Source organism: Podarcis melisellensis, assembly GCF_964234715.1.
Source record: "Podarcis melisellensis genome assembly, chromosome: 10".
NCBI classification, from domain to species: Eukaryota; Metazoa; Chordata; class Lepidosauria; order Squamata; family Lacertidae; genus Podarcis; species Podarcis melisellensis.
In genome coordinates this window covers 47,451,632-47,479,623 of record NC_138542.1, presented here as the reverse complement: position 1 = coordinate 47,479,623, position 27,992 = coordinate 47,451,632, and the positions used below count along the sequence as shown (strand labels likewise).

General features: G+C 43.9%; 1 protein-coding gene across 1 annotated transcript; it reads right to left on the bottom strand.

The window, feature by feature from the left end:
* Nucleotides 1-83: 83 nt before the first annotated feature.
* SOX10 (SRY-box transcription factor 10) lies at nt 84-25,497 on the bottom strand. Its single transcript, XM_081928350.1, has 4 exons — nt 25,314-25,497; nt 23,925-24,377; nt 3,527-3,792; nt 84-2,730 (listed from the first exon to the last, which is right to left on the bottom strand). Exons 2-4 carry the CDS (start codon nt 24,332-24,334, stop codon nt 2,021-2,023), a joined length of 1,386 nt encoding a protein of 461 aa, XP_081784476.1. The 5' UTR covers nt 24,335-24,377; nt 25,314-25,497; the 3' UTR covers nt 84-2,020.
* Nucleotides 25,498-27,992: the final 2,495 nt, after the last annotated feature.

Genomic DNA, 27,992 nt, shown 5'->3' with positions numbered 1-27,992 from the left:
AATAGTTTCCTTCCATCCCTTTTGGACGGTGGGGGTGGGGATTGAGATTGAGAGAGAAAAGAAGAAACAGAAATTGACACGCATAGCTGAAACCTCTTAAGTTTATTATTCCATACATTTGATGCAAAGTTAATGGTGCTAGAGGGTTGTGGTGCTGGGAACAGGGGAGGATGTGCTACTTCCATAAATAAGGGTGTAGAGCAGTTAATAGATTGCATGCATACAAGGATTACAGGCATACTACATGTTCTTTTCAAACACCATGGAGAAGAGATAATCATCCATAGCAGAAAAATGGAGTCAAGCATATATAAAGCTCATAACTTTTGGGGAGGTTAGCCTCAGTCGTCTCAATCCAAAGGGGTTAGGAACAACAGCAAGTACCACAATGTACATGGTGGCCAGTTGTGGGTCTATCCTCATGCAACTGCAGTGTCTGGCCTCTCCAGGGTGTGTTTTGGGTACCGTCTTAAGTCACGGCAGCCATCAAAGTGACATGCTCATTATTTTTTTTGAAGCTGTGGAATGGGCATGCATCAGGGCCACGGAGAAGAGGAAAATAAAGGCAAAGTTTGATTTAGCTGAGGAGGCTGCCTCCATTTGAAAAACTCAAAAGTGAACATGGGTTCATCTGAATTCTGCACAGCCCTACTTCTTCTTTAAATGCCCATTCCACATCACTTACACCAGCAAGGTCCTCCTTGTTGTGGCAAAGACAGAACTTAGCTGTTAACAATTTTGAACATGTGACAGGGATTGGCCCTGCCAGGAGGCAGGGTGAGGCAGCCTCTGGCACACAGCAGATTTTGGAAAGCGGGAGCAAATGATTGGTGATTTAGTTTATAATGTTTTTGGCAAGCCATGTGCATGCTCTGCCTCGGGCACCAAAACGCCTTGAGCTGTCTCTCATGGGGGAATGAGGATATGTCTGTTCTAGCATTGTGTTCATGTAGAAGTTCTCCCTGCACATTTGGTCTGTGTTTAAGAAAATAGGAGAACCACACTGACCGTTCCAGGCACTGATATCTTTCTGCTTTCCCTCACCCACTCTGCACACACGCATATAGACACACAATCACTCTTGTAAGCCGGAAGGAAAAGTATTGGCTTTGGTAGGGTATCTTCTGGCATGTTAGAAAGGTAGCTGGGGGAGTTTAGAAGGGAGCCACAAAGTGTTGGAAACAAACTAGGAATACAAAATGTTCATAACAACAAAGTTGGATTCAGTCCCATTTGCTTTTTTTTACGGTCCAAGGGACCAGCATGTATGCACATGCTTACATGCTGCGATGCAAAGGCGGCTAGAGCATATAATGCAGTTCCTGAGTCCAAAGTACTGTGTAGTTAAGTCTTAAGAGAGCCAGGCAGCAGAGAGGCGATGGAATGGATAAGGGAAAGTGGGCGCAGGTGCCAAAAATCAACAGGAAAAGCAAGCATAGGTTGGTCTTCCAATGGGGAGCAACATTTCATGCACGTGCGACTCTGAAGCAGGAATGTCCTAGAGCATGGTCCATATCGGACGGCTGCACCATTCTACTTCTCCACCTGTAACATTACCCCACCAGGGTGCCCACCTAGCCTTCACCCACAGCAAGTGGCAGAATTGCGTCCATTGTGTTTCTTTCTAAACCATCAGGATGATGGGTCTGGACAACTTCAGGGAGGGGGAGAGAAGGGAAGGGATTATCTCTCAATTTTATTTTGTTTTAAACCCTTGATCTTCTGAACAAAAACAAAAAAACCCGCCATGACTAGTTGCTCCGTGCCTAGAATCGTCCTCATCTAGAAGGCCTACGGGACCTCGGAAGCCAATTAAGGACTGGGATTGTGGGGGGTGGCTGGGAACCTTCCTCCAGCCTGGTGAGCCATCGATAACTGCGGTCAAGATAGACACGCCCGGATATTCTGTGGGTTCTGGCGACTGGATTACACCGAATGACCTCGGGACCCGGAGGCTCGTCTTCTGGGGCTGATTCTCCGGAGCCTTTCCGCTGCTGCTTTGGTCACTGCTCCCCATTCCCTAGGGTCTCGAGAGGGTCGTATATACAGGCTGCTCCCAGTGTGTGGGGCTATGAGACTGTGGCACTGAAGGTGCCGGTTCAGAGATGGCAGTGTATAGGGGCCGTTGGGAGGGCCCCATATAGGAGAAGGCCGAGTAGAGGCCGGAAGCCTGACTGGAGTGGCCGTAGTAGGGTCCTGAGGGCTGGTGGTCAGAGTAGTCAAACTGAGGCCTGGATATAGAGGGGAAAGCTGAGCCATAGTGGGGCAAACTGAGAGAGGTGTATGCTATCTGTGAAGTGGAGGGCTGGTCAGTGTAATGGGCCCCCGGAGCAGAGCCCTCTGTTTTCACTTGTGCCTTGGAGTCTACCACCGATGATGTGGCAGCAGACAAGGAGACTCCATGCTGCTTGGAGATCCAGGCCGAGTGTCCACTGGCTGCAGCCAGGGCACTCCCAAGGCCATAACCAGCAGCTGTGGCATAGCCTCCGACATGACCTGGGTGAGCAGCATGTCCATTCGGCGGCAGGTACTGGTCAAACTCGTTGACGTCGAAGGGCTCCATGTTGGACATCACTTCGTGGCTGATCTCCCCAATATCCACATTGCCAAAGTCGATGTGTGGCTTTCCTCCTTCCCCAAGGGAACGCCCCTCCCTCTTGGAGTCAGCCTTACCGGACTGCAGTTCTGTCTTTGGAGTGGTCGGCGGTGTGGGAGGTCCATGGCTCTGACCTGTGATATGAAAACCACATAGGAGGAAGCCGAGAGAAGATGTCAGTTACCACCTCGCCGCAGATAAAGTAGAGAGAACAACTTCACAGCAGAAGAAGAGAGCAGCTGACCTGTCTCCCTTCGCTGCACAGACCTGCTAGAGCAGCTCCCTAGCTTGAAGCCCTACAAATGTTGTTGAGTTGCAGCTCCCATCACCTTTAATCATTGGCCGTGCTGGCTGGTGTCAATGGGAGCCAGAGCCCAAAGCATCTGGAAGGCACTAGATCAGCCTTTCTCAACCTGTGGGTCCAGAGCTCAGGGATGATGGGAGTTGTAGTCCAACAACATCTGTGGACCCACAGGTTGAGAACCTCTGCACTAGATGTAGGAAAGCTGTGTTAGCATCGTTCCTCAGAGACGAGGCAAAAATAAATTGGGCAGCAGCTAATGAAATACAAAATGACAGCTGGGTTAAATATAGCCCTTAGACTTTGGCAATGATGAACCATGAGGGTTTGTTTTTTAAAAAATAAAAAGTTGCCAAACTCACTTGTGCCTATGCCAGGTCAGAAAAATAGGAACAAAATCAACCATTTGTTTTCACGATGGTACTCTACAGTTAGACAAGGGGTAGCCAAGTGATGCCCCTCAGATGAAGGTGAGACTACAACTCCCATCATCCCTGACCATCGGCCATGCTGGTTGGGGCACATGGGAGTGGGAATCAAAAAAATAACACCATGTTACCTACCCCTGATATACCCAGCTGCTGATCTTCAGGCTATGTCTGTGGATTAAACTATATTATGGGACTAACCTGAGGGGTGTTCAGGGTGCCCGTCAGACAGGGGAGAGCCTTCCCCAGGGTGCCTGTGGTCCAAATGGGCGTTCTTGTAATGTGCCTGTATTGCAGCTGCTCCACCAGCTTCTCCCTCGGCCTGGCTGTCATTTTCACCCTGGGCGGCCTTGCCATTTTTCCGCCGGCGCGGCTGGTACTTGTAATCAGGGTGGTCCTTCTTGTGCTGCATTCGCAGCCGCTCTGCCTCCTCAATGAAGGGACGCTTGTCGCTTTCATTCAACAATCTTAAAGAAAGCAGAGGAAGGGGGGTGTTGGGGGAGGACACGCGGAACAAGTTTGTTAAAAGCGGAACCACAAACCCACCAGAAGCCATAGCATGGGAGGAAAGAGGGGCAAATATGTTCTGAAAGTGGATTGCTCCATTGTGACCCCTGTCAACCATACACTCCCTTTCAGAGGTTTTGCAGTGGCAGGGTGAGGCTCTTCGGGCCATTTTATGAATGACCTGCATATGTGATCAGCTCCCCATTTTTTGATACAGTTCTAGTCTCAGCCAGTGAGCCATCTGATCCATTTACCAGTAGTAAATTGAAATTCAGTCACACCGGCAAAGTTGTTGACCTTAAGCACAGTTTTATTTAGATTTACTAACACGGGCAAAATGTGTTAATTCTCTTTATTTTTTTCTGTGTAGTTTTGAAAGCTGTGCAATTGGGAATGTCCCATTTAATTATCCCAGATATTGTTGCATTAAAAAACCCCACAAAATTCTAGGGTCCTTGTGCTCTGATCTCATTTTCCACTCTCTTTAACAGGCGCTGCTTTATAAGATGCTGTTTTGGGGTGACTAATTAAATACACAGCACAGAGCCTTGAAAACACAGGATGAAAGACACTATAGAATGGTACGGTCACTCCTGTAGCACTTTGAGTTTTCTCCAGTTAGAACAGAATCTCACTGCTCTTCATCATGTTAGTCATGGACTAGACAAAATCCTATACCTCTTTTGCAGGTGCTTTGACCACAGTCTTTTTTCATACTACATCAGGGATGGCTAAATGGTGACCCTGGAGTAATTTTTTTCTGGACCCTGGCAACTCTTACCAGATTTTAATCAAGGTGTCGTGTACATGCTTGTTGTCAGTTTCCCTCATAAGAAACAGCATCAAGTGGACCACGTTTCTTATCTTTGTTCCCAAATATCTTTATTTAGCACATCTAATTTGCTCAAACATAATTTACACAACTTTTGTAGATTCCAGAATTCCAGTTTCGGAGTTGTCTTCTGTTCTGAATATAGTTCCATGGTCATTCTATTTTGCAACACAAATTGACTGTTATTCCCCACCAACCCAAATGCCGTTCTGTGTTCTATAGGAAACGGAAAAGCTCCAGGGTGTGAAAGCTTCTTAGGTGACATTTCCAGTCAAGACAGACCTAGCTGTAATATCTCACATGCATTTTTTTTTCATTTATATGCAAGCTCTCTAGTTGAAAATTTGAATTAACTTCTGGAGAAAGTATAAACTGAAGAAGCTTCTGAGGGCCTATGCAAATGCAGAACCAAACTTTCTGCAGAGTCTATTGCTAGAAAGTAAATAAACTCAGGACAAAGAAATAAAAAGGGGGAAAGAGCTAATGGCAGGAATAATGAACACAAAGCAGCCCATAGCAAAAGTAGTGGCAGACTTAAGACTGATTTAGTCAGGCCCTAACAACAACATTTCTCACCCACCCTTCACCATGGTATCTCAGGGCTAGTTACACCAATTTAAAAATACAGTATTAAGAATTGTTAAAGCCATTGGGCAGACTGAGGACGCTGCCTCAGGCAGCAGATGCTGATGGGTGAGGAGTGGCAGCAAGGTATTGGGGGAACCTGCCCTGCCTGCCTGAAATGCCTCTGCTATCCAATGAAGCCATAGAGGGTGCTGCCTCGTTCACCAAGGTTCAATTATGACCCAACTGCCAGTCCAGTCCGCTTCTGTACACAATGGTAGGGACACCATTTTGCATTTCACTTCAGCGAGCAAAAGGCCTGGGGCAGCCCTGGATTGAGATTCTCCTTTTCCCTCTTGGGCAGGATGTCCTGCAGTGGTACCTCTAGTGGAGCTGACCTAACTTCACACCAGGCTGAGAGGGTCTCCGCCACATTACTGCATTCCAACCATGGCTTTAATCCAGGAGATTAAAACGATTGAGTCACCCTGAGTTCAGCACCAGCTTTCCTGTGTCTCCTTCCCGCCCCTTTTTATCACACACAAATGTCCCCAAGGATCCTAATTCTCTCATCCTGAATTGCTCCCAGCATTGTTATTCAATGAGTCCAAGACTCGATTCCTGGTGGTTTCCAAGAAGCAGGAGACTTGGGAATCAAACCCATTTTGAAACCTATTCTGGGTGCTTTAGGTGGATCCACGCCATATTAATTTACTTTATTTATTTATTTATTTTAAATTAAATTTCTATACCATCCTTCCTCTGAGGATCACAGGGCAGTTTTCAATGTAAAAATACATTAATACATAACATAGTAACAAACAAAACAATACTTTCCCCAAACAGTTTAAAAGGTTATAGATCATTTAATTAGCCAAAGGCCTGAGGGAAGAAGGATGTTTTTGCCTGGCACCTTTATATTTAAAGCACACCCAACACACATTGAAAGCACATGACTCCCCCCAAAGAATCTGGGGAACTGTAGTTCGTTAAGGGTTCTGCAAATTGTAGCTCTGTGAGTAGGAAACCTACAGTTCCCAGGATTCTTTCAGGGAAGTCATAATTTTTAAATGTACACTGGATGTGCTTTAAATGTATGATTTGGATCTGCCCAAAGCACCCAAACAGGTTTCCAGATAGTTTTAATTCTTGGGTCTCCCGCTTTTTGGAGACAATGAGGAGCTGGGCTTAGACTCGTTGAATAATCGTGCTTGGGACAATTTAGGATGGCATAATTAGGTTTTTTTCTGACACTGGAGGAAGCAAAAACTCATTCCAGCAAAGGATCCAGCCTTTTTTAAACCTGGGAGGTACTAAGTACAACATACACTCCAACATTTCTCCAATGAAAATAGGGATGTCCCATTTCATAATGATAATTACCCCACACATCTTACTAGGTTGCCCCAGCCACTCTGGGAAGCTTCCAACCTATATAAAAGCATGATAAAACAATAAACATTAAAAAAAAAACTTCCCTATACAGGATTTTCTTCAGACGGCTTGGGGGTCAGATAATTCCATACCCTCCAACATTTCTCCAGTGAAAATAGGGACATCCTAAGGAAAAGTGGGACATTTTGGCATCAAATCAGAAACCTGGACGGCTTCTCTAAATCAGGGACACCCCTGGAAAATAGGGACACTTGGGGGGGTCTGAGTACAAGCCGGTGGGGAACTGGGTTTCTGCAAGCTTTCCAGAGCTTCCAGCCCTTGCTTATGCTAGTGGACATAGGACGTTGCCTTATAGTCAGTCAGAGTATTGGGCTATCTAGTTCAGTACTGTCTACACTGACAGACAGCTGCTCTCTGGGGTTTCAGCTAGAAGGCTTTACCCAGCCTTACCTAGGGATACTGGGAATGGAAACTGGGATCTTCTGCATGATGTTCTACCCTGAGCTACAACCCCCAATGCATGCACAGGGATGGATTTTTCAGTTATGGCACCCATGTGTGCCTAACCATATTGCTTCTTCTGAGTTTAGGATGTCATTTCCCTTTACTGTGAAAAATGTATCATGTGCAATATTACAGATACATGTTTGTCAGGAGGAAACAAGCCACAGAAACAGTGAACTCCAGATTTGAACCGCAGTGCTCGATAGCAGCCTTGCTCTTGAGATTCCCTGACTGCATTGTGCAACCAAGTCCTCTTTCCGTTCCTCCCACCCTACCCCGTGGCCCAACCCTGCCCTTGTCTTCTCCTGCTATGTCACCTGGCTTCCCTTTGTTCTTCCTGGGGATCAGAACTTCAAATCAGCTTTAGCGAAGGGAAACCGGTATGAGCAGGCAGAGAGGCCAGGAGATTTGCGGGATTTGGATTTCACTCGTTTCCTGCCTTGGCGTCCCCCCTACTTCATGACCTTTCGTGCAATGGAATTTTTGCAGGCACCCAGGAAAGAAAGATTGGCATGTAAATGCAAATTGGTATTAAGGCAGCTTTAACTGGACCTTCTCCTCCTTCCTCCCCATAGGCAGAATACTTTTTGATGCAGCCAGAGTGGTATCTACACTCCAGTTTTGTGATCACGGAGGGGATCCATTGCCTACATTTGTAGTCGTAGCACAAGCAACTAGTCTAAATCACTGAGCCTCTTGGACTTGCCAATCAGAAGGTTGGTGGTTCGATTCCCTGTGACGGGGGTGAGCTCCCATTGCTCAGTCCCAGCTCCTGCCAACCTAGCAGTTCAAAAGCACACCAGTGCAAGTAGATAAATAGGTACTGCACCGGCGGGAAGGTAAAGGATGTTTCCATGCACTCTGGCTTCTGTCACGGAGTTTCCATTGCACCAGAAGCGGTTTAGTCATGCTGGCCACATGACCTGGAAAGCTGTCTGTGGACAAACGCCAGCTCCCTCAGCCTGAAAGCGAGATGAGCGCCACAACCCCAGAGTTGATTTTGACTGGACTTAACCGTCCAGGGATCCTTTACCTACTCCCCCCCCCACATCACCACCATGCTACAACTCATATCCTCCCTAACTGCTACTGGCTGGAGTTGATGGGAGCTGGGGCCTGACAACATACGGCATACCCTCCAACATTCCTCAGGTGAAAATAGGGACATAGTCTACATCAATGTCATCATTGCTATCCCCCGTGCTTCCTTCTCCTCAGAGGCTGGGGCATGGACTCAGACACAGTGGCCAAACGAACCAAGCTGGAGCCAAGTGACCATAATGGCTGCTCTTCAGCTCCCACAACACCCCTTGCAGCCATGGCAATGGCCTTGCAGAAGGCCCCACCCTCTTCGCTCCCCTACTCTCCACTTTCTTTATGGGAGTCCGACCGACTGAGGGGCGGGGAAATGGTGGAAAACTTTCTTGGGGGCATTCAGGTGACTTGTTTTCATAAAAACAGGAAGTGACGCCATATTGAGCTCATCTAATAAATGTGTTAGAAGGATACTTCTAGTAACACATTGAAATGCTGTACTGAAGGGAAGGGCCCTTGGGAATTTGGGACTCTGCATGAGGAAGTGAGATGCTGTAATGGCTTAAGGGTTTTTGGGACAATCCTGGCATTGTGGGGGCAGTGGGAGGGTATGCATATGGAGGGCACCACCTTGGCCATCTGTGCCAAAGTATAGTATTTTTCCGTCTATAAGATGCCCCATGTATAAGACACCCCTTATTTTGGGGGACTCTGATTTAAGAAAATGGGGGGAGATCTATTCTATCTGTGTATAAGATGCCCCCAAATTTTGGACATTATTTTTAGGGGGGGGAAACCTAGTCTTATACATGGAAAAATGCAGTATGTCTATACTGTAGTGGCCCTATTAGTGGGTGACTGCAAAGCATGCAGCTGATATATTTTGCCAAGCCTCTTTACTCATCAGTGTCTGCTACAGCTGAGTCAGTGCTATAAGAAGGGCTCAGTCATTGGTCCCATAGAGAGCAATGAGGAGAATTAAGGCGGGGAATAGCGTGGGGGAAGAGATCAGTTGTATCTATGCATATGTGTGTACAGACCCAATGCAGATGTTGCAAGCACTGTTCCAAGGGACAATTTGTGCCAAGAAAGATTCAGCTGTTATCCACCTGCTGAGATCCCATCAACTCATCTGTTATATTTGATAGGCCTCTTGCCTCTAGCATGCAGGCATGGAATAAAAAAACCCAAATCTATGGCAGCCAATGGATTCATTTCATGCTGCTCCGAGAGAGGATCCTCCATATTTACACACCCCAAAGACTTTTTACATCCTATTTTGCCATGCACCGAATGCAGAAGAGAGAGACCAAAGGAACTTTAAAGAGACTAGAGCATGAATCTGCTAACTTATAAAAACGTTAGTTGCTACCCACTCAGACTTGAATGGAGACAGTGGTTTCCTGTCTCATTATAGGTGTGAGTAATTAACTGTGCTTATTTTGAATACGTACATTTAAGTTTTTAAATGCATTTGTGACAATTCAATTAACGCATATGCATAATAAGTAGAGCAGCAGGCTATATTTTTTAACCATTTGATGCCACTGTTGACAGTTTTTGCTCTCTACATCAGAGGTGGGGAAGTATAAGGCTGGATCAGACCTCCCAGACCCCTCCTGTCACTTCACGCTCATTCGCAGAGAGGAAAACAAAATGATCTGTTCCCTACATGGCCAGCTTGCTGTTTTCTCTCTTTGAGTGCTGAGAAAGGGCTCCTTTTTCCCAGTGCCCAGAGAAAAAACAACACACATGTATACACACACACACACACACACACACAGATATTTGTACACCAACATGCTAACTGAGGATCACGAAGGGGCACCCTAACATATAAAAGCATATGCCACAATAAACATGCAAGTCCTAAGGCATGTATTCTGCCTTAAAGGGGAAGCTATCACTTAAGGGATATATACTTATTCAAAGGCACCTTTAATATTTTTTCACATGTTCACAGTCTAAGGCCTGGCATGCAGGCCGATTCTGGGAATTTAGGAAGCATCAATTTTATTCAAAGCCATGCGCATCTTTTTTTAAATGTTTTTATTAAGACTTTCTTGGGTTACAAAGGTACATACATCATTTCTGTTTTCTGATCATAAAGTCCTTTTTTCAGATCATTTATATTTGATATGAGACTTTGATGCTGCATACAGTAGAAGGTTGGGGAAGAAGAGAGGTAGGGAGAGAAAACTGGGGAGAGAAAAAGGGGGTAGTAAACTTTCATTCTTTTACATAGTGTATGTGTGATATTTCTGTGTCAGGTACACATGTGTAGGTTCCCTTTCTATTCAATAATTAGTTTTCATTGGTGTTGAGAGTGGTTGGGGACTCAGGGTATAGTTAGTTGCCTTCAGCTGACTGCTGTGAGTTTTCTTTCCATGGGGGGGGGGAGGGTTGTTGGGTCAAGTTAGCCGTATCAGTTTGTAAGCTGTTGGTGGGTTCTTGCCAGTCACACCTTTTAAAACTTTATTTTAGCTTAGTGAAATTCATTCAAAAAGCTCTGAACTATGTGCGAAAGTAGTTCCCATAATTGCAAGGTGAACTGAATGTGGGAGATTTCTACAATTATCTGCCATTTGTGGAGCACAGTCTGTGGTCATGAAGCTCAGGCTGTGCTTTTGTTCTTGCGATGTCACAAGTGTCACAACACTTGGCACTATTTATAGCCCTTGTCAATGTAGCACATGGATTGTTATTGCATGAGGGTCATAGGCACCTGTTGGGCCCAGCCGTCTGTGATGTCATTCCTGGCAGAAAACAGCTCCTCCCTCTCTCCCTCACATTCTTTTGGTTGCCAGATCCATTTCGGGGTTTGTCTGGGTTTTGGTTTTTTTAATGCTTCATTTTAGGTTTGGGGTTTGAAAGCTGTGTTCTCCCAAATCATGAAGAGAAGCATGTGCACTGTGGCATTCAGAGAGAGAGAGAGAGAGAGAGAGAGAGAGAGAGAGAGAGAGAGAGAGAGAGAGAGAGGATGCAATAAACAGTAAAAAAATATTCCACTTCCACAACACACTTGTTATGTTTACAACTGGGATGCAGAAATGGGATACTGAGGCACTGCTGCTGGTTGCATCACTTGTGCAAGTACTGCACAACAGGTGAAATGTGGCCAGGGCACACTTTGAGTTATTGTATGGAAAGGCTCAATCTGAGGGCCTATTATTTACAGGCATAGAATGGGTTAACAAGTAACCCCCCCTCTTTCCTGTAAACAATAGTCCTATGAGGATCATAGGAATCTCTAGCGATGGGAGAGGGGTTTGCGGAAGAAGCTCAATTCAGTTTGTACTTCAAGGTGAATCTGCCTTATTCACACTTTCTGAAACAGCACACAAACTGAAACACAACAACCCTTCCGAATTCTCACATCTCTGAATTTTGCAATGCAGTTCTGCATACTAGGATAAAGTGTGCATATGACTGCATATGTTTGTGAAAACAACGTACAAAAATGCATTATATCAGGGAGAAATTGTTTTGCAAAATTGTGTATATTAGGGGGGAAATGGCACAAACATGCAGGCGAATTTTCACAAGAGCTTCTTTAATGAAAAGAAAACAGATGTGGAAATGTGGAGAATTGAACTTAATACTGAGAAACCGGATAGACTTGTCCATGCCTATGGATTTCTAACATAATTATCAGAACCTTCACTAAAATACATCTCCGAAGGACTGTCTGGGAAAACCTTTAAACTACTATAATACGGATATATGTTTCATGTGTATATATGCCTCCAAAGTTAACATCTCTTTGTGACCAGATTGCTTACTGAAATTCTTGGGCACGCTCAACTGAAACGAAGGCGCTTCAGGGAGTATTTCTAATGCGCCTTGGTTCATCTCACTTGTTTCATAAATTCATGTACCAAGAAATTAATTTGTGTTTAATGTGCCTCAGCACTCTCCTCCCTCCCTCTTTTCCTCCTTTGTGGCAACAACAGCTACTCCTCTGCGGCTCGTTCCTGTGACCAATTGTTTGTTATTTGACTTCTTGTCCAGTAGAGGGCGCTGCTGCGGACACCAGTATCTTGGCGTTGCATTTTTCAAGCAGTGAAACAAGTTCGCTCTCCTGCTGCATTATGCCAGATACTGATAATTGTTTTGTCTTGCTTCCAAAAGGGCGAGGCTCCTGTTTACAGGCTTTTTTGGAGAATGTCTGTAGATACCCTGCATGTATGTGTGTGTGTATGAAAGCCACCACTTCACTTCCCATAGGTGTGACACCATTGAGTATTACCAATTGTCCCCGTTTCTCCCTCTATCTCACTGTTTTGACTGTTTTCAGCCAAACTTAAGTTCAACTCAACTAAGTGGGACTGACTTCTGAACAGGCACGCCTAGGATCATTCTTTCAGACTTAAGAGTGCTTCCAAATTCAGACTTAATGATGTATTCAGATATTGCAAATAAGTTGTTTACAACAGAGTCCCCCCCCCAACTTTGTGAGTTCTTACTGGAAAGGTAAATCCAGATTAAAGTGGGGAATATGGGATAGAATCATAAAACTGTAGAGTTGGAAGGGACCTTGAGGGTCTTCGAGTTCAACCTCCTTGCAATGCAGGGATTCTGCCCCTAGTCACCCCTGAGTGGGCTTGAACCACCAACCTTCTGGCCAACAGCCAGACACACTGACCCATTGCGCCACAGAGACCTCTTGATGCCTGTGAAGTTGTGAAAGTGCTGCAAAAAATGTATGCCTAACGATAACCTGCCCCACAATAGATACCCACCTGGAATCATCCTGAAAGAGTATCATTCTAGGATTTGACTAAGTTAGAAGAATTCAGGTTTCCTTATGGCAGGGTATGGAAATATCAGATTTCATTGGACTCCAACTTCCATCAGCCCCAGCCAGCATGGCCAAATGATGGGAGTTGTGGTCCACAGGTTACACACACACACCCTGCCCTAGGGAAGGCCAAGTGAATTTGGCAGCTATCCTGGGTCCAGCAGTTTCCTGGCATTCAGTCTGAGGCACTGGATACCGATTCTTGTTATTTACAGGAAGATGTTGAAAAGCGTCAACTAACCAACTAGATTCAATTTCAAAACTACTCTAGGTTGATGCATTAAAAAAGGGGGGGGGGAAGAAATTAGCTCTATATAATTAGCCTCACCAAAGTTGGCAAAATGTCAGGGTGGGGGGGGGCAGCAGTTTAATTTCCGCTGCTTTTAAGTTCCCAAAGAAGTATTGTTGTTAGCTGAAATGTCCAGTGATAACCTGCATGTTTGAATCGTCTATCACAGATTAACCCCAGAAGCCTAAATTTCCTCATTTTCTGAGAAGGATTCCAACCAAAAATAAAATACTGTATAATAGAGACAAATGACACATTCAGCTGGGAAACTGGATCATTAGGCGGCAAGCCGACAAGTCGAAAGAAACACGTATGCATTCACACACACACACACACACACACACACACACACACACACACCTTGTAACTTCTTTATTTAAGGGTGCTTCCAAACAGCCTGTTTATTGAACATTCATTTTTATTTGTTTACAAGGAGGTTAGCTGACACCGTGTCAAAGCAAGTATTATAGCACACTTTCCAGTGCATTCTATGATTCTGTTTACTCATCTTTTCGCAAAGAAGTCAGATTTTGCAGGGGGTGCGGAGTGGATTTGTTGTGAAAGACCTCCCCAAGTCCGAGTCAGTGATAACCGCACAACTTGAATTTGCTTGTATGTGATTGAATCCCGCCCTAAAATAGTGATAATCTGGAAGCACCGTAACTAGGGTGGAGGTCTCTAATTCCTTTTTCTCCTTGCTGCATCTAGGGGTTCATTTCTAGAAGTTACAACTGAAGCTGACCCTGAAAGCCGTGCCGTAGGACCTTAACATTTCACATTGCGGCTGCTGTTGGTTGTTGTTGCTATCTCACATTTCAAAATATATATTTTTTCCACAGCAGCTTACAAGCGATTACAAGGATTAAAAATACATCAAGACATACACATTTATAATCCCATATATTCCACGGTTGAGCAGCTCTAAAATTTTGTTACAGGGCTGAGTTCTGGTGACCTTGAGCTTAAGCCAAGGTGTAGCCTGTGAAGAGTGGTCTGATGGTTTAGGCTGCAACCCATACCGTGTCTACTCAGAAGTAAGTTCCACTGAATTCAATGTGGCTTACTCCTAGGTAAACAGGGTTAGGATTTCAGCCTCAGTTACCACCGGAAAAGCCATCAGTAAAATGGAGCATCATGAGAAGATAACATGCTTTTTAGGCTGCAAAATAGCTGTTCTCAACAAGGGAGATAAATAACTGGGAATTAATTAGACCGATTAATTACAGCATGAAAATGAAGCCGTTAGCATCACGGATGTTGCCACAGAGTCTGATTCCCTTGTAATTGCCCTTCACATTGTCAACAGTAATTGTGATGGGAGGTATTCAAAGCTCGTCCTCCTCAGAGTAGACCCATTGAAAGTAATGGACACGACTAATGTAGGTTCACTAATTCCAATGAATCTACTTCAAGTAGGACTCAGCTGAATACGATTAAAACTCAAGGCTCACTGTAAGCCTTATAGCTTATGGGGAAGGCACACAACAAACCAGTGGGAGAGTAATCAGCAAACCACTCAAAGGCCTGTTTATGTCTCCCAGAGGTGTGGTTTTATCATGAATTGCCCGTGGGACGGATAGCAGTTGAGTGTGCTTCACTCAGATTTATTCTGCCACGCTCACAAGCCTGCCGGTGCCCGTGCAACTGTTGATTCTGTCAGTGTACAGCAACCCCAATTACTACCCTGCCTGACAGCAACATTTCAAAAGACAAACAGGTTCTCGGCAAAATCACGAGCAAAGAGAAGAAGACACACGAGAAGGCAAGGATTCCAAATATATGTACATTGCCATGCAAAATAGAGACACAGGCTGCACATACTTTTTCTGAAGCGAATTACATGTAACCCACATGTGTGCTGTAACTTGTAATGAATGCAACATGTCTGCTTTGCTACATGTGCGTTCCGCACTTAAGAAAATGGACTCTTGAGGAATGTGCATGTGATTTCCTAAGGAAAATATACATCTGTGAAGGAAATTAATTGTGGATGAAGTAACTGGCTTTTGCCTTTAAGAACCAGCAAGGCCCAGTAGCTGAGAGATCTATTTAGTTAAAGCTCAACTCAGCTACAGACCTGGTGTGTTTATGCAGCGAGGGAGGGGGTATTGGGTAAGTCACTCCCAGCTCCTCATCAGTAAAATAGGGTGGCCAGTTATGGACTGCCAAAAAAGAGAATTTGTATGGACCAAAAAAGAGATCACTTTGCATAACATTCACATAACAAAATTCATATGTATAGACATGGCTCTAGAAATAATTTCTATAATTTCAGAAGAACTACAATACAGTGGTACCTCGGGTTAAGAACTTAATTCGTCCTGGAGGTCCGTTCTTAACCTGAAACTGTTCTTAACCTGAAGACTACTTTAGCTAATGGGGCTTCCCGCTGCCACCGCCCAATTTCTGTTCTCATCCTGAAGCAAAGTTCTTAACCCGAGGTACTATTTCTGGGTTAATGGAGTCTGTAACCTGAAGCGTCTGTAACCCGAGGTACCACTGTACATCACACCATAGTGGGAAAGACACCAAGTGACTGGTGTGCCTGCTTTTTTACTGACCAGGGGTGGCTAATTGTGATTAGTGGCTTCTAAGCTCCCTTTCTATAGTTACATATATTTAAACCAGACATGGGGCAGATTTGTTTGTTTCTACATTATGTGTTTCCGGTGTTTTCAAATTGTAAACTGCCCTGTGATCCTCGGATGAAGGGTGGTATAGAAATACAACAACAACAACAACAACTCTTCAAATAGAAGGCTGTCTTCTGACTGCCCTTCCAAACAGAGGTATGTAATGCAAGACACATGGCTATCCTACCATGAAACAAGACATATAGGCTTATTGTGGGAAAGATGACCTAAAGCACATTGCAAATTTAAAGTGCTGCCTACCTTTACAATTCTAAGTGTATTTGGTAGTACTAATTGCAGTTTTTCCTTCCCCCAATGAACTCCCAGGTCGTGTTGATGTGCAGATATTACCACAACGAATAATGCCCTGCCCCTTGATGTCTATCTCTGTAGACAGCGGTTCCCATAGTCAGTGACTGACTTTGGTGCGGGTGCATGTGTGCGCTCACATGTAGAGGATAGAGGAAGAGAAGCGTGGGCACATTTGAAGCAAACTACAGCTCCCTGGCTTTCACCCAGGGAAACATCTTTCATGGAAGCTACTTTAAAATGGAGAGGAAGTATGATTCCTATCTTCCGGACACTAGCATTCATCTTTGGCAGTCATGATAAAGGGATCAATGTCATTCTATAATCATTTTGTATCTGAGGAGCATGTGTCGCAGGACTGGATTGACAGATCAACACTTCGGGAATAAGGAATGTTTTGGAACCATGGGGTTGGAAACAAAGGATGTGCATTACGATTTATGCAAGATATGGTGTGTAAATAGCCTTGTTGTTGTTAAAACGTAAGAAGGGCCATGCTGGATTAAACTAAAGGCCCATCTAATTCAGCATCCTGTTCTCACAGTGGCCAAAAATATGCCTACTGGAAGTCCGCAAGCAGGACATGAGTGCAACAGTATTTGCTATGTTTTGTGGGACTGTAATGTTCTTGGGTGTCCCTTAAAACAACAGAAATCTGGAGATTCAGGCAATAGTTTTGCATTCCTTGAAGGGGGAAAAAAGGCTACCGTGGAGCCTAATAAATCTTTAAAATGAAATAAAAATTTGTTTGGAGCTCCTGTTTTTACTACAGAATGTAGTCACAGAAAGAGAAGGATGTGGAAACTACTAACAGCACAAGCGGAGCAACAACCACACCACAGGTCAAAATAAGAGGAGCAAGTGGTATTTATATTTTGCCAAAGTGATTCATCATTTGACTTTAACACATCAGCTTTTGGTGGCACCAAGGCCAGTCACCATTTGATCCCAATTCCCAAACCTGGTGCTGTAAGTTTTTTTCATATCTGCAGCTTAAATACCTTTACATCTCTCTTGCTTGTTTGTTTGTTTGTTTGTTTGTTTGTTCCCAATGCAGAATATAATGCAGAGGAGAGGCATTTGTCATTCTGGCCAAGTGCAAGTTTTCCACTCACATTTTAAACCTCATGTCAAGAGTGAAAACAGCCTGAAACAATGGCTCCAGTTTGCCACCCATCCACTCTTCTGGACCTAGGACCAACCTGTGTAACATGGGACTTACTTATATACAATTCCGCCATTTCTCTCCCCCACCCCCATCTTTCCTTCCTTCCACCATCTTTCTCATTCCTCTAAAACGGGGGGGGGGGGGGGCGAAGCTGTAGTTCTCCATTCATTGTTGAATTCCAACTTCCACCAGCTCCAGCCAACATGACCAATGGTCAGCGTTAATAGAAACTGGAGTCCAGTAATATCCAGCAAATACATTTTATCCACCCCCTTCTTTAAAATGTAATTGTAGCACTGCTGCTGTAACATACCAAAGCAGCGTCGGGGGGGGGGGGGAGAGAGATAAGACCCTCTAGTGGCAAACCAGAGCTCTGAAACTCTTATATTCTTCCTGCTATCTCTCACCCTTCCCAACTCAAGTGGAACAGCAACAATGGAATCTTTCTGGGAGTGATCCACCAAACATGATGCCACTGTGCAGCCCCTATTATTTGAAAGTGGCCACTTGTGCGGAAAAAACGCAAACCTACCCGAGCCACAATGAAAGGAGTGGAAGTCGCAGAACTATAGTATTTGGTAAACAGCGTGACCTCTCTGATTTATATATGTGTGTGTAGAATCAAAATAATAATGACAATAATAGATTAGTACTGTAGTAGTATATTTCCTTTCCAGAGCCCAGGAAGACAAACTTCATTCTAAAGGCTCAAACGCTGCCACATCAGAACTGCAAAGTAAAGTTGCATTTCAGTTTTCCTTCTTAGGAAAGTTATTTTTTTAAAAAAAGTTTAAGTGTATTTTGGTGTAGTATTTATTTTAAAATATTTCTGCTGATTTTGAAACGTTGGCGGCAGCAGAGTATTTAAAAAATGAGGGAAGCGTGTAGAGCCATGTTAGTGGCGAGAGACACAAGGAAGTCTCTGTTAGCAAAAGCAAACAAGGCTAAACAAGTAAAGGCGTACATTGGTGGTGTTTCCCCCCTCCCTTTTTTTTCACAAGGCAGCCATGTTGATTTGGCGCATGGGTTGTCCTCGTGGAAGCCACTGGGACATGTTGTGAATACACTCCTAAAACCAGAACTATGCATGCAGGACAAATACCAAGGGACCCAAGGCTAAAAGGGAGCTGAATATTATCCAGACCAGAAGCATTCATAAGCACTTTTTAGAACAAAAAGGAAGCATAAGGTAGTATCCAGCTCTCTTCACTGTAGGGAGTGCATGAGCAGACCCATAAAAATACCAGTATCCACAGTTCCACAGTACAGATCTATCCTAAACCCCCCCCTTTTTTTTGGTATTCTGAAATAAGTTCCATTACATTCAGTGAGTCTCATCCAGGTGTTAAAGTTATCATATAATCATAGAATTGTAGGGGCCACAAGGGTCATCTAGTCCAACCCCTGGCAATGCACAAATCTTTTGCCCAACATGGGACTCAAACCCACAACCCTGAGACGAAGAGTCTCATGCTCTACTAGTGGAGCTAATAAGACATTTATAAGACAAATATAACAATATAAGAACAATGAAAGTAAATGCAGCCATGAGTTAAAGGATATTGAGGCCCAAAGATATCATCATTCTGTTTAGTGATTCACATATCAGACTAACTAGAGAGGGGTTGCAGGGACTGCAACTTCACACCATCACTGAGCTTGTAGCTAGTTAGGGAAGTGGACGGCACTCAAAAAATGTTGTTGTTTTGCCTCCCTCCACCATAATTTATATATTTCAGATATTTGTTTTCTAGTGAAAAGTTACACAGGTTAAAAGATTTTATAATTACTGAATCCTTACATTTGTGGAACTGTTAAACATTTGCAATGCTGAAAAATCACATCAAATAAGGGTTGGGGAGAAAAGAATAGTTTCTGACTGGGACTACATAAGAAAGTACATGCAGACAATTATAACTAACCTTTGTTGACACTCAGTCTGCTCCTCTCAGCCCACAGAGACCAAGGCATTACACAGATGTATGTGCTACTGTTACCCAGTGGCGTAGCGTGGGGGGTGCAGGGGGGCCGGCCGCACCGGGCGCAACATCTGGGGGTTAGGGTTAGGGGCCGCAAATCCACAGGTTAGGGGGCACAAATCCACGCGTTAGGGGGCGCAAATTACTTGCCTTGCCACGGGTGCTGACAACCCATGCTACGCCACTGCTGTTACCAATGCAATAGAGACACAGGTTTCCCTATTGGTTTATACTGCAACACACTCTTTAGGCGGCAATCCTCTGTCCACTTTCCCTAGAGAAAGCCCTACTGAGTTCAATGGGACACACTTCTGAGCAGACATGATAAGGTTTGGGCTGTTATGGTAAGTCCCGCTGAGATGTAAGTCCCATTGAGTTAAATGAGATGCCTGCCCAGGTAGGTTTACTACAAATCTATCCACAGCAAAAATGAGTCAAAGAATCCCTTGAGCCACCATTTGACAAGCAGCAAGAAAATTAATATACGCAGGTATTCCCGCAATTTTAAAAATAAAAGCTACAGAGAAAAAGGAGAACCTTTAACTGAATGACTAAATGGAATATTTCAAAGGATTCCCTGCGTAGGACTGAACTACAGTCAACTTGTCTGTATGCCGCAACAACAGTCAGTTGGGTTAAATCAGTTAGGTATAGCATTATTATGATTATGACTAGTGGATAAAGTAGGAAATGTGTATAGGAAGAGTCGGGTGAGTGGCGTACACATCTTTCCAAAATCTTAATCAGGTTCAGCAAAGCATTTAAGTCCACATACCAGTGAAGCATTATGGGAATGATGGCTAAATATTTAGACTGGGAGAAATTTATATGTAGGCAGGACAATTGCTGGGAATCGCACGTGGGGTAAATGTTGTGGCACCCGGGTCCTGTTTGCTGGCTTTTCGGAGGAATATGGATGGCCACTGTGAGTATAAAATGCTAGAATAAATGGGCTTATGGCCTGATCTAGCAAGATTTTTCTTTTCAGGACAAATCAACTGGTGCCAAGCCTTAGGAATCTAATTTACGGTCTGCCACATTTCTCCATTTTAATTCTTTGAGGAAGCCATTTTGTTTGAGTTGTTCTGCAGGCAGAAGACTTAGGAAAAGAGAGGAGGTGGTTTGATAGACAGAGGAAAAGGTTCTGATGGGTGCTATTTTCTGTCACCACAGAGGCAAACTAAAAAATGGATATAACCCAAAGGTCCTGCCTTTAAATGTCTGTATTTAATATTTCAGCTTCGCGCCCACTAGATGTAGAAAGAGGGTTATCTGTCAGATATAATATGGCGGAAATAATAGAGATCCAAACCCTTTAACTGAAGCTCAGTCTGAATTCCTATGAATTGCCATAAGGGGGGGGGGGACCTCAGTGACAGAAAGGGGTGTGTCTCTGACCACTCTAATGTGGCAGTGAAAAAGCATTTCTCCATATAGGATGTTGCTTTATACTGAGTCAGACCGCTGGTTCATTGAGCTCAGTATTGTCTCTACAACAAGATTTCCCAAACCTCTGAGTTCATTGACTCACTGATGAGCTTATAAAGTCATCATCAACCCCATCCCAAATTCTTTGTAATGTAAATGAAATAAGATGAAAATAGATCAAGATATAATTGATATTTATTAACAGTCGCTCACCTTTAATCATTGGCAAGGGAAGTGCACTCTGTACATGCCCACGGCCTTTATTTCCGAGGCTTGTAATTCCTAATTAATTTTTTTGTACTGTATCTCAGAAACTTCTTTTCCACGATGACCTTTTGACCCATGGGTCTTTATACATTCCCTGAAGAGTCTCATCAACCTTCAGGGGGTCAGTACTGATTACTTTGAGAAACCCTGGTCTACAATGACTGGCAAGGGCTCTCCAGGGTTTCAGACCAAGAGTCTCCCCCCATCCTACCTAGGGATGCCGGGGACTGAACCCATGACCTTCTGCGTGCAAAGCAGATGCCCTACCACTGAGCTACAGCCCTTCCTATAAACAAGAAGCCTGAAAAGAAGTGGAATTCTTGACCCTGCAGCAATCACATGGATTCTGCATGGCTTTCCAAAGACAAATTGCTCAGCAAAGCTAATCACATGAACTAGGTCCCTGCTTATTTAGATGAAGGAATGGCAGTTAGGGTGTGGATGGGAGAAGAATTTGAAAAAAGAGAGAGGAAAAAACCCACAGGGTGGCCGGATCTTAAGATTTCAGCATGTTGCATATATCTAATCTGTTCACTCAAAACCAAGAGTCATGTGATAATTATTATTTTTTAAAGAGAAACCCTGCGTCTTCCATTTTGTTTTGTCTTGAAGGTATTTTCTAATAATCAGATTTTCAGATAAAAGCTGAAATCCTTACCATAACCTCAAGGATTCAACTCAAACAGAAAATAATTTAAGCTTTGCTCAAGCCTAACTCGAGTGTTTTTTTTGTGGGTTTTGAATATTTAAGCTGTCAGAGTACTGCAAGCTGAAGTAGAAGGGATATCCTGCCTTGGTGGAATTCGTTCTTAAAGGTTTACGTGGATGAACAGCCCCACTGCATTTCAAATCTCACAGGAGAGCTTTACAAGTCCCTGTGTCAATGCAATAATGCAGTGCCCATCCCCACAAAATGCACAACCAGCCTTTGTGCCAAGGGAGGTACCAATTAAAAAAAGAGAAAAAAGTCTGATGTATGTTCCGGAGAAGGGAAGTATTTTGCCTGCAAAGTCAGGATTCACTTGGGAATGAAACCAGCTAAAATTAAGCATTCAGGAGCTTCTTATAAAATCTACCAAAGCAATAAGTCCAGATAAAGCCTCAAGCCAAGGCATGTGGAGGCTGGCTGCCATGGGCATAAAACTGACAAGGTTCTTCTCTGCCCCAAGGATTGCTATTTTCAGCTCCAACCTGCTAGCCCTCTCTTTGCAGGTTAGCATTTGGAGAACGTGAGTTGGAGATAGAGTTGCGCCTGCCATAATGCATGAGGGCATGGACACTGTCCAATAGGTGCCCATGAGATTCTCACAACTGCATGATTCTAGACACTGCTCCAAACAACAACAGTCCTCTTAGGTGGGGTAAATAATCACATTTCCCCACCTGCAACATAGTGTTACTTGAATGCCAGGGAAATGTGATGTCTCTGAAACAGTCTTGCTTCCTTAATGTAAGATGCTTAGATTCCATGTAAAAGGTGAGCAAGAGCCGCACAACAAATGCACAATAAACAGATAATCTGGAAAGTCTTGAACAGTACAATCCTATGCATGTTTACTTAGAAGTGAGTTCCGGTATGTTCAATTGGGATTACTCCCAAGTAAGTTTGCAAAGGAATGTTGTCTTCAAAGATTTACTATATGAACATATGTGCACCTGAATAAGGAACATAACGTGCCTTCTCGCTACCTGAGTGGACACTGGCTTGTTTCTACTATGGTTGGAGTAACATGTTGTTCCATAAACAGAAACAACCCCAAATTCTCAGAGTCCAATTAGCCAGAAGCAGTGCATTGGCATAGATTGCTCAGTGGTAATATAAGGGAATCTTATATTCTGATTGCATTTCCTTATCTCTTCATCAGCCTTTTATTACAAGCCTTGTTCATCGCTCCATTAGCCTCCCCCCACCCCACGACTCCTCATTGTTCATATATTTCACAGTTGCCAAATTCCAAATCACCTTCAGGCAATCACCAATTATTGATATCTGTGACTAAACAACAATGGGATGGACTGTAACAGGGGGCTGAGTTTCTGTCCTTTGCCATACCTGCTCCTTCCTTCCCACCATGCCAACAGCAGCTCACTCTGTCTTCAAGACAGGTACAAATACATTTAAGGAAGTTTTTAAAAACAAAAAACACAAATACAAACAAATGCCAGGCTAGAAAACTCAACAGACACAGAATGTTAAATTCCAAACACTCCAATTTGAACCTTCAGAAATCAAAGATTGGCTCAAAATCATGAAATGAAAACCAGCTTGCATACAGGGGAGCACAATTTTGTCATTTTGCTGCTCAGCCTCTGTTCCATGAAAATCAAGTTTCTTTTCTCTCAGCCATGAAAGCTGTCAACTTTACATTTTCGAATTAATCTTTCCCTTAATTTCACCACCATGACACTGCTTGTTTTGGACTTCAGAACTGTTGGATAAACAGCATGTAGCAGATGAGAGACTCGTGATTTCACGAGGGGATAAAACTGAAGAAGAACCCCAAAAGTGTAGTAGAAAGAAGGAACGCAACAAGTCAAGAGGAGAAGGTGAAGTATGCAGCTTCTGAAAACCCAACTGCTGGGACTGTGGCTTAGCGGCCAGATTAACTGGGCCTTGCAATGGAATAGGATTACAGGTCAAATCAAAACGTGGACCGCGTTTTATACTGGTAGCGTATAATCAAGAAAGAAAGTGCCTTCTATGCTTTGCTCTCTACGCCACTAATCTGTGCCTTATTTCCTGGATCACCCCACCTGCTCTCCCCTTATCACCACATCAAAGCAAAAGTTAAACCCAATCAACCGATGCCTGCTGAGCTTCCACCACTCTCTAATGCACCCCAGTTTCCCCTCATCTTATATGGTGTCTTTCTCCCAGCCATTCTTACCTCCAGAGCTTCCCAAGCGTCTTACTGAGCTCTGCATTGTGGAGGTGAGGATACTGATCTGCCAGCTTCCTCCGGGCCGCTTGCGCCCACACCATGAAGGCATTCATGGGCCGCTTGACATGGGGCTTGCTCTTGCTGCTTCCATTGACCCGCACAGGCATGGGCACCAGGGTCCAGTCATAGCCACTCAGCACCTGGCTCACTGCCTCCCTGATGCACACTGGGAACTTGTCGTCGTCCGCTTCTGAGTCCTGCTGTTCCTTCTTCACCTTCCCCATCTCACCGCTGCTGGGGTTGCTAAGGTGAGAGCTAGCATCTGATGCCATGGAAGGTCCTGGAGAGAGGCAGTGGTGGTCTTCAGAACCCACAGGACTCATCTCCACCTCAGAAAGGTCTTGATCGTCTGTCATTGTTTCCTCTTTGTTTTACTCCTCAGGTACCAACGTCTTCCAACTGGAACCACATACACAAAAAAAGGTCTAAATGAACACTAAAGCTAAAAGAGTTCAAAATATCCGAATAATCTGGAAAGGATTTGGTACATACTTAATAAAAATCTGTGGACCCTACCGCATTAACATGTTGCTTTATGGGACCTGCAAAAGCCGTGATCAAATGTGAGTGGAGAACATTCTAATTAGCTGGAAACTTCTGACATGTGCCATAAAGTTTCTCTAACATGAGAATCCGCTTTTTTTGGTGTACATGTTATCTACAAACAAAGATTGGGGAGGTCTTCAAGAGGGTGAAGACCAAAAAACAAGACCTATTTCTTAATTTCTCCTTCCAAATCCCAAATATGCCTGCAGTTTCTTAACTTGCTTTGATATTGGAGTCAAGAATATCAGCAGTTGGGGGGAAATGGGTGGTTATAAGTATTAAAGGATCAAGACAAAACGCCTCATGATTGTGTAAGAATTAGTGTATTCGGAGTGCGTCTCAAACACACTGCGCCATTTGAAGCAGACCAGGTAAAAGGCATCATAGAGTGGGCTGGGAATATTTTGGCTTCATATTCCCTTCCTGGTTCACTTACGCTCCAGATATTATTATTTTTAAAGTTTGTGTGCATTGCATATATCTAATATATGCACGTACGTTAAAAAACTTCTAGAAAATTTGAAGCTTCTCTCACTTTTCAACCCTGTCAGACATTAACCAACCTCAGGAAAGCAATAACTAAAAATAAAGTTGGCACAGGCACCTAGCTGGTTCCCTAACATAAAAGAAATTAGCCCCCACCCCAAATTGGCTGCCTTTTCAATCTGTAATTCTTCACCCAAAGCTCAGTGGAAGGAGAAAACTGTCAGATGTGTTTTAAAAAGGAGAGAGAAAGAGGGGGAGAGAGAAAGAGACAGTGAGTTACCAAGCTCAGGTAGAGAAACTTACATCGGCCGCTCTGTCGGGCAAATCCTGAGAGAGCTGTAATTTGTATCCCAATAGCCCCTCTGTTCTCCTTTCACAAGCCTGGTGGCTTTTCAGGAGCTGTGTGCTGAGGAAACTCTCAGACAAGTGCCATTCCTAAGGGGAGGCTTGGTTTTTCCTAATACCCTGGATGAATGTCTCTGTGACTGGCTTGCCGCTTTACACAGGGGGAGGGAAAGACAGAGGGTGGAGCTAAGAGCTCTTTATGGCCCAGATGCATTCATTGTATGCAGGCAGGAGATTCTAAGGCACCCCCCCCCACAACTGCACATTTCACCCCCATCTCAAACTGACACTTATAGAGGCGTGTTGTTATTTGTTGTTGTTGTTTTTTGGGGGAAGGTGGTGCAGTCAATGTTTATTTAATTTGTTTTTACATTGGATGGTTAACATTGGGCATTTTTAGGCCCATTTGGTGTGAGGGGGGATTGCGTTTAAGGACTGCGTTGAACAAAATTCCTATATGGAATGGAGTGTGTGTGTGTGTTTGTGTGTCAACAACCACACACAGAGATTTTGTTGTGGCAGCTGTATATGCATTGCAGAGCTGCCATCGGCCAGAGTACTGCAGCATATTCTCCCAGAGAAGACCTACGTTTGTGTAGCCACCACAAAGGGGAAATATGAATGTGTAAGCACAGCTATATAGAAGTTCCTTCAGCGTAGAACTTGTATAACATGTGCGATCTGGAGGCCTTTGTGTCTCTCTTCCTAGGCTTTCCTCAGCACATACACTTATTGGAGCCTATGGGGAAGAGAAAGATGGCAACATCTTCACTTGCAGGTCCTTCAGGGTGGCTGTCTTCATCTTGCACACACGGTACAGAATATTCTAGAAATGGTATGGAACATCCTAGGAATAGCTAGAATCTTAAATATCTGCTTCTGCCATCTCCAGGTTGTGGGTTCCATTTCTAGAAGATACCAGGATGGGAAGATATAATTAAAAGTTTGAAAAGGCTATTTGAGGCTAGGGATGAGGGAAATTTCATTTTGCATTTAAAGATGAACCTACCTAGCTTGAACATTCCAAAATTATATGTCAACCAAAACACCACAATCCTTTGAAATTTGCAATCTTCTGAATTTTGCAATGAAGTTCTCTAGCCAATCTACTTGTCCAAAAATGGATGTACTAAAGTACAGTGTGTCTAAAAATTGCATATATTAATGACAGCAACATGCCCAATGTATTATATTAAGGGAAATTGCTTTGCAAAAATGTGCGTGTTGGCCAAAGTTGCATAGGAAAATGTGCAAATTAGAACAAATCCACACTAAAGTGCTGGTGTAGAAATGTGGAGAACTGAACTTAAGACTGAAAAAAATGAGAAACCTGGAGAAACCACAATTGCCCATTCCAATATGAGCATTTGTGCGGAAAGATAGAAGAGTTCTCCCCAAATTATGAACAGATTATTTAACACCTCTCCCTCCAATGAAAACTCTCTAAAACTATATTTTTTGTTCCCTTGTCATAAGTGATATCTTAGGCACTGTGCAACTACTGCTTGTGACAGTTGCACAAACATTAACACATTCACAACAACAGTATTGCTAATGGATTGAGGGTTGGAACCAGATTTTCACAGTAATGAAGGATGTATATAAAAGAAGACATCTCTATCCTCTGAAATAAAGACAGAAAATCTATAAAATAAAAATAAAAATATTTGGTGTATGTGTGTGTGTGCATGTGCGTGTAAAATTGATGTCTATCTCATCCTTGGGGAACAAGGTTTCAAGCCACATGTCTCAGTTGGAAAAGTATAATGTCAGTTCCATGTGTTCTTCTGCAACTGCACCCTAAGAATTTGAGAAGGGCAGATTTGGAAGGATTGTTTTGGGAAATGCAAGTTAGGCTGTTTTGCATTAAAATGTGAACTGAACCAAATTTCTCCCCCATCCCTTGCTATGATCTTTGTTTTCTTATGGCTTGGTCACTAATAATGGGTGATTAATTAATTAAGCGGCAATCAGTGCCACTTTCCGAGGACTCTGTAGCTGATCAGGTTGCCAGATGTTAATCCAGAAATCATAGCTGTAGCATTACAGAGTCAAAAGTGGGAAAGAGTGCTGTGGCTGGTTTTATCTCCCATCCAGGCCAGGTGCTCCAGGGGTCCTTTCACCTGTCTTCCTCTCCTGCTTGCTACTGGAGGGTGGGACTGAGAGTAAACTTCTGCTTGCTACACCAAGTCCACTCTTGGAATAATGGGCATGGGAGCTGCTTCTTGCATCTTCTACTGCTGTAGGCATGATCTCTGACAATGGTTTAATGCAGGAGTATCCATATATTGCTGGACTCCAACAGTGGCGTAGCGTGGGTTGTCAGCACCCTGGGCAAGGCAAGTAATTTGTGCCCCCTAACCCGTGGGTTTTAGTAGGGGCAGAGAGCTGCGAGTGCGAGCGCGCGCCCCCCAGATGTTGCGCCCGGTGCGGCCGGGCCCCCCCTGCACCCCCACGCTACGCCACTGGACTCAAATTCCCTAGGAATCTGCTTTCACATGAGCATCCAATGTTTTATCAAAATGGAACCCTATTGAGAATGTATATCAATTACCACATGTGTCTTAACATGTGCATTCCTGTACATGCCAGCTCAGAAGAAAGTCCCATTGAATTCCATGAGGCTTCACATGAGTA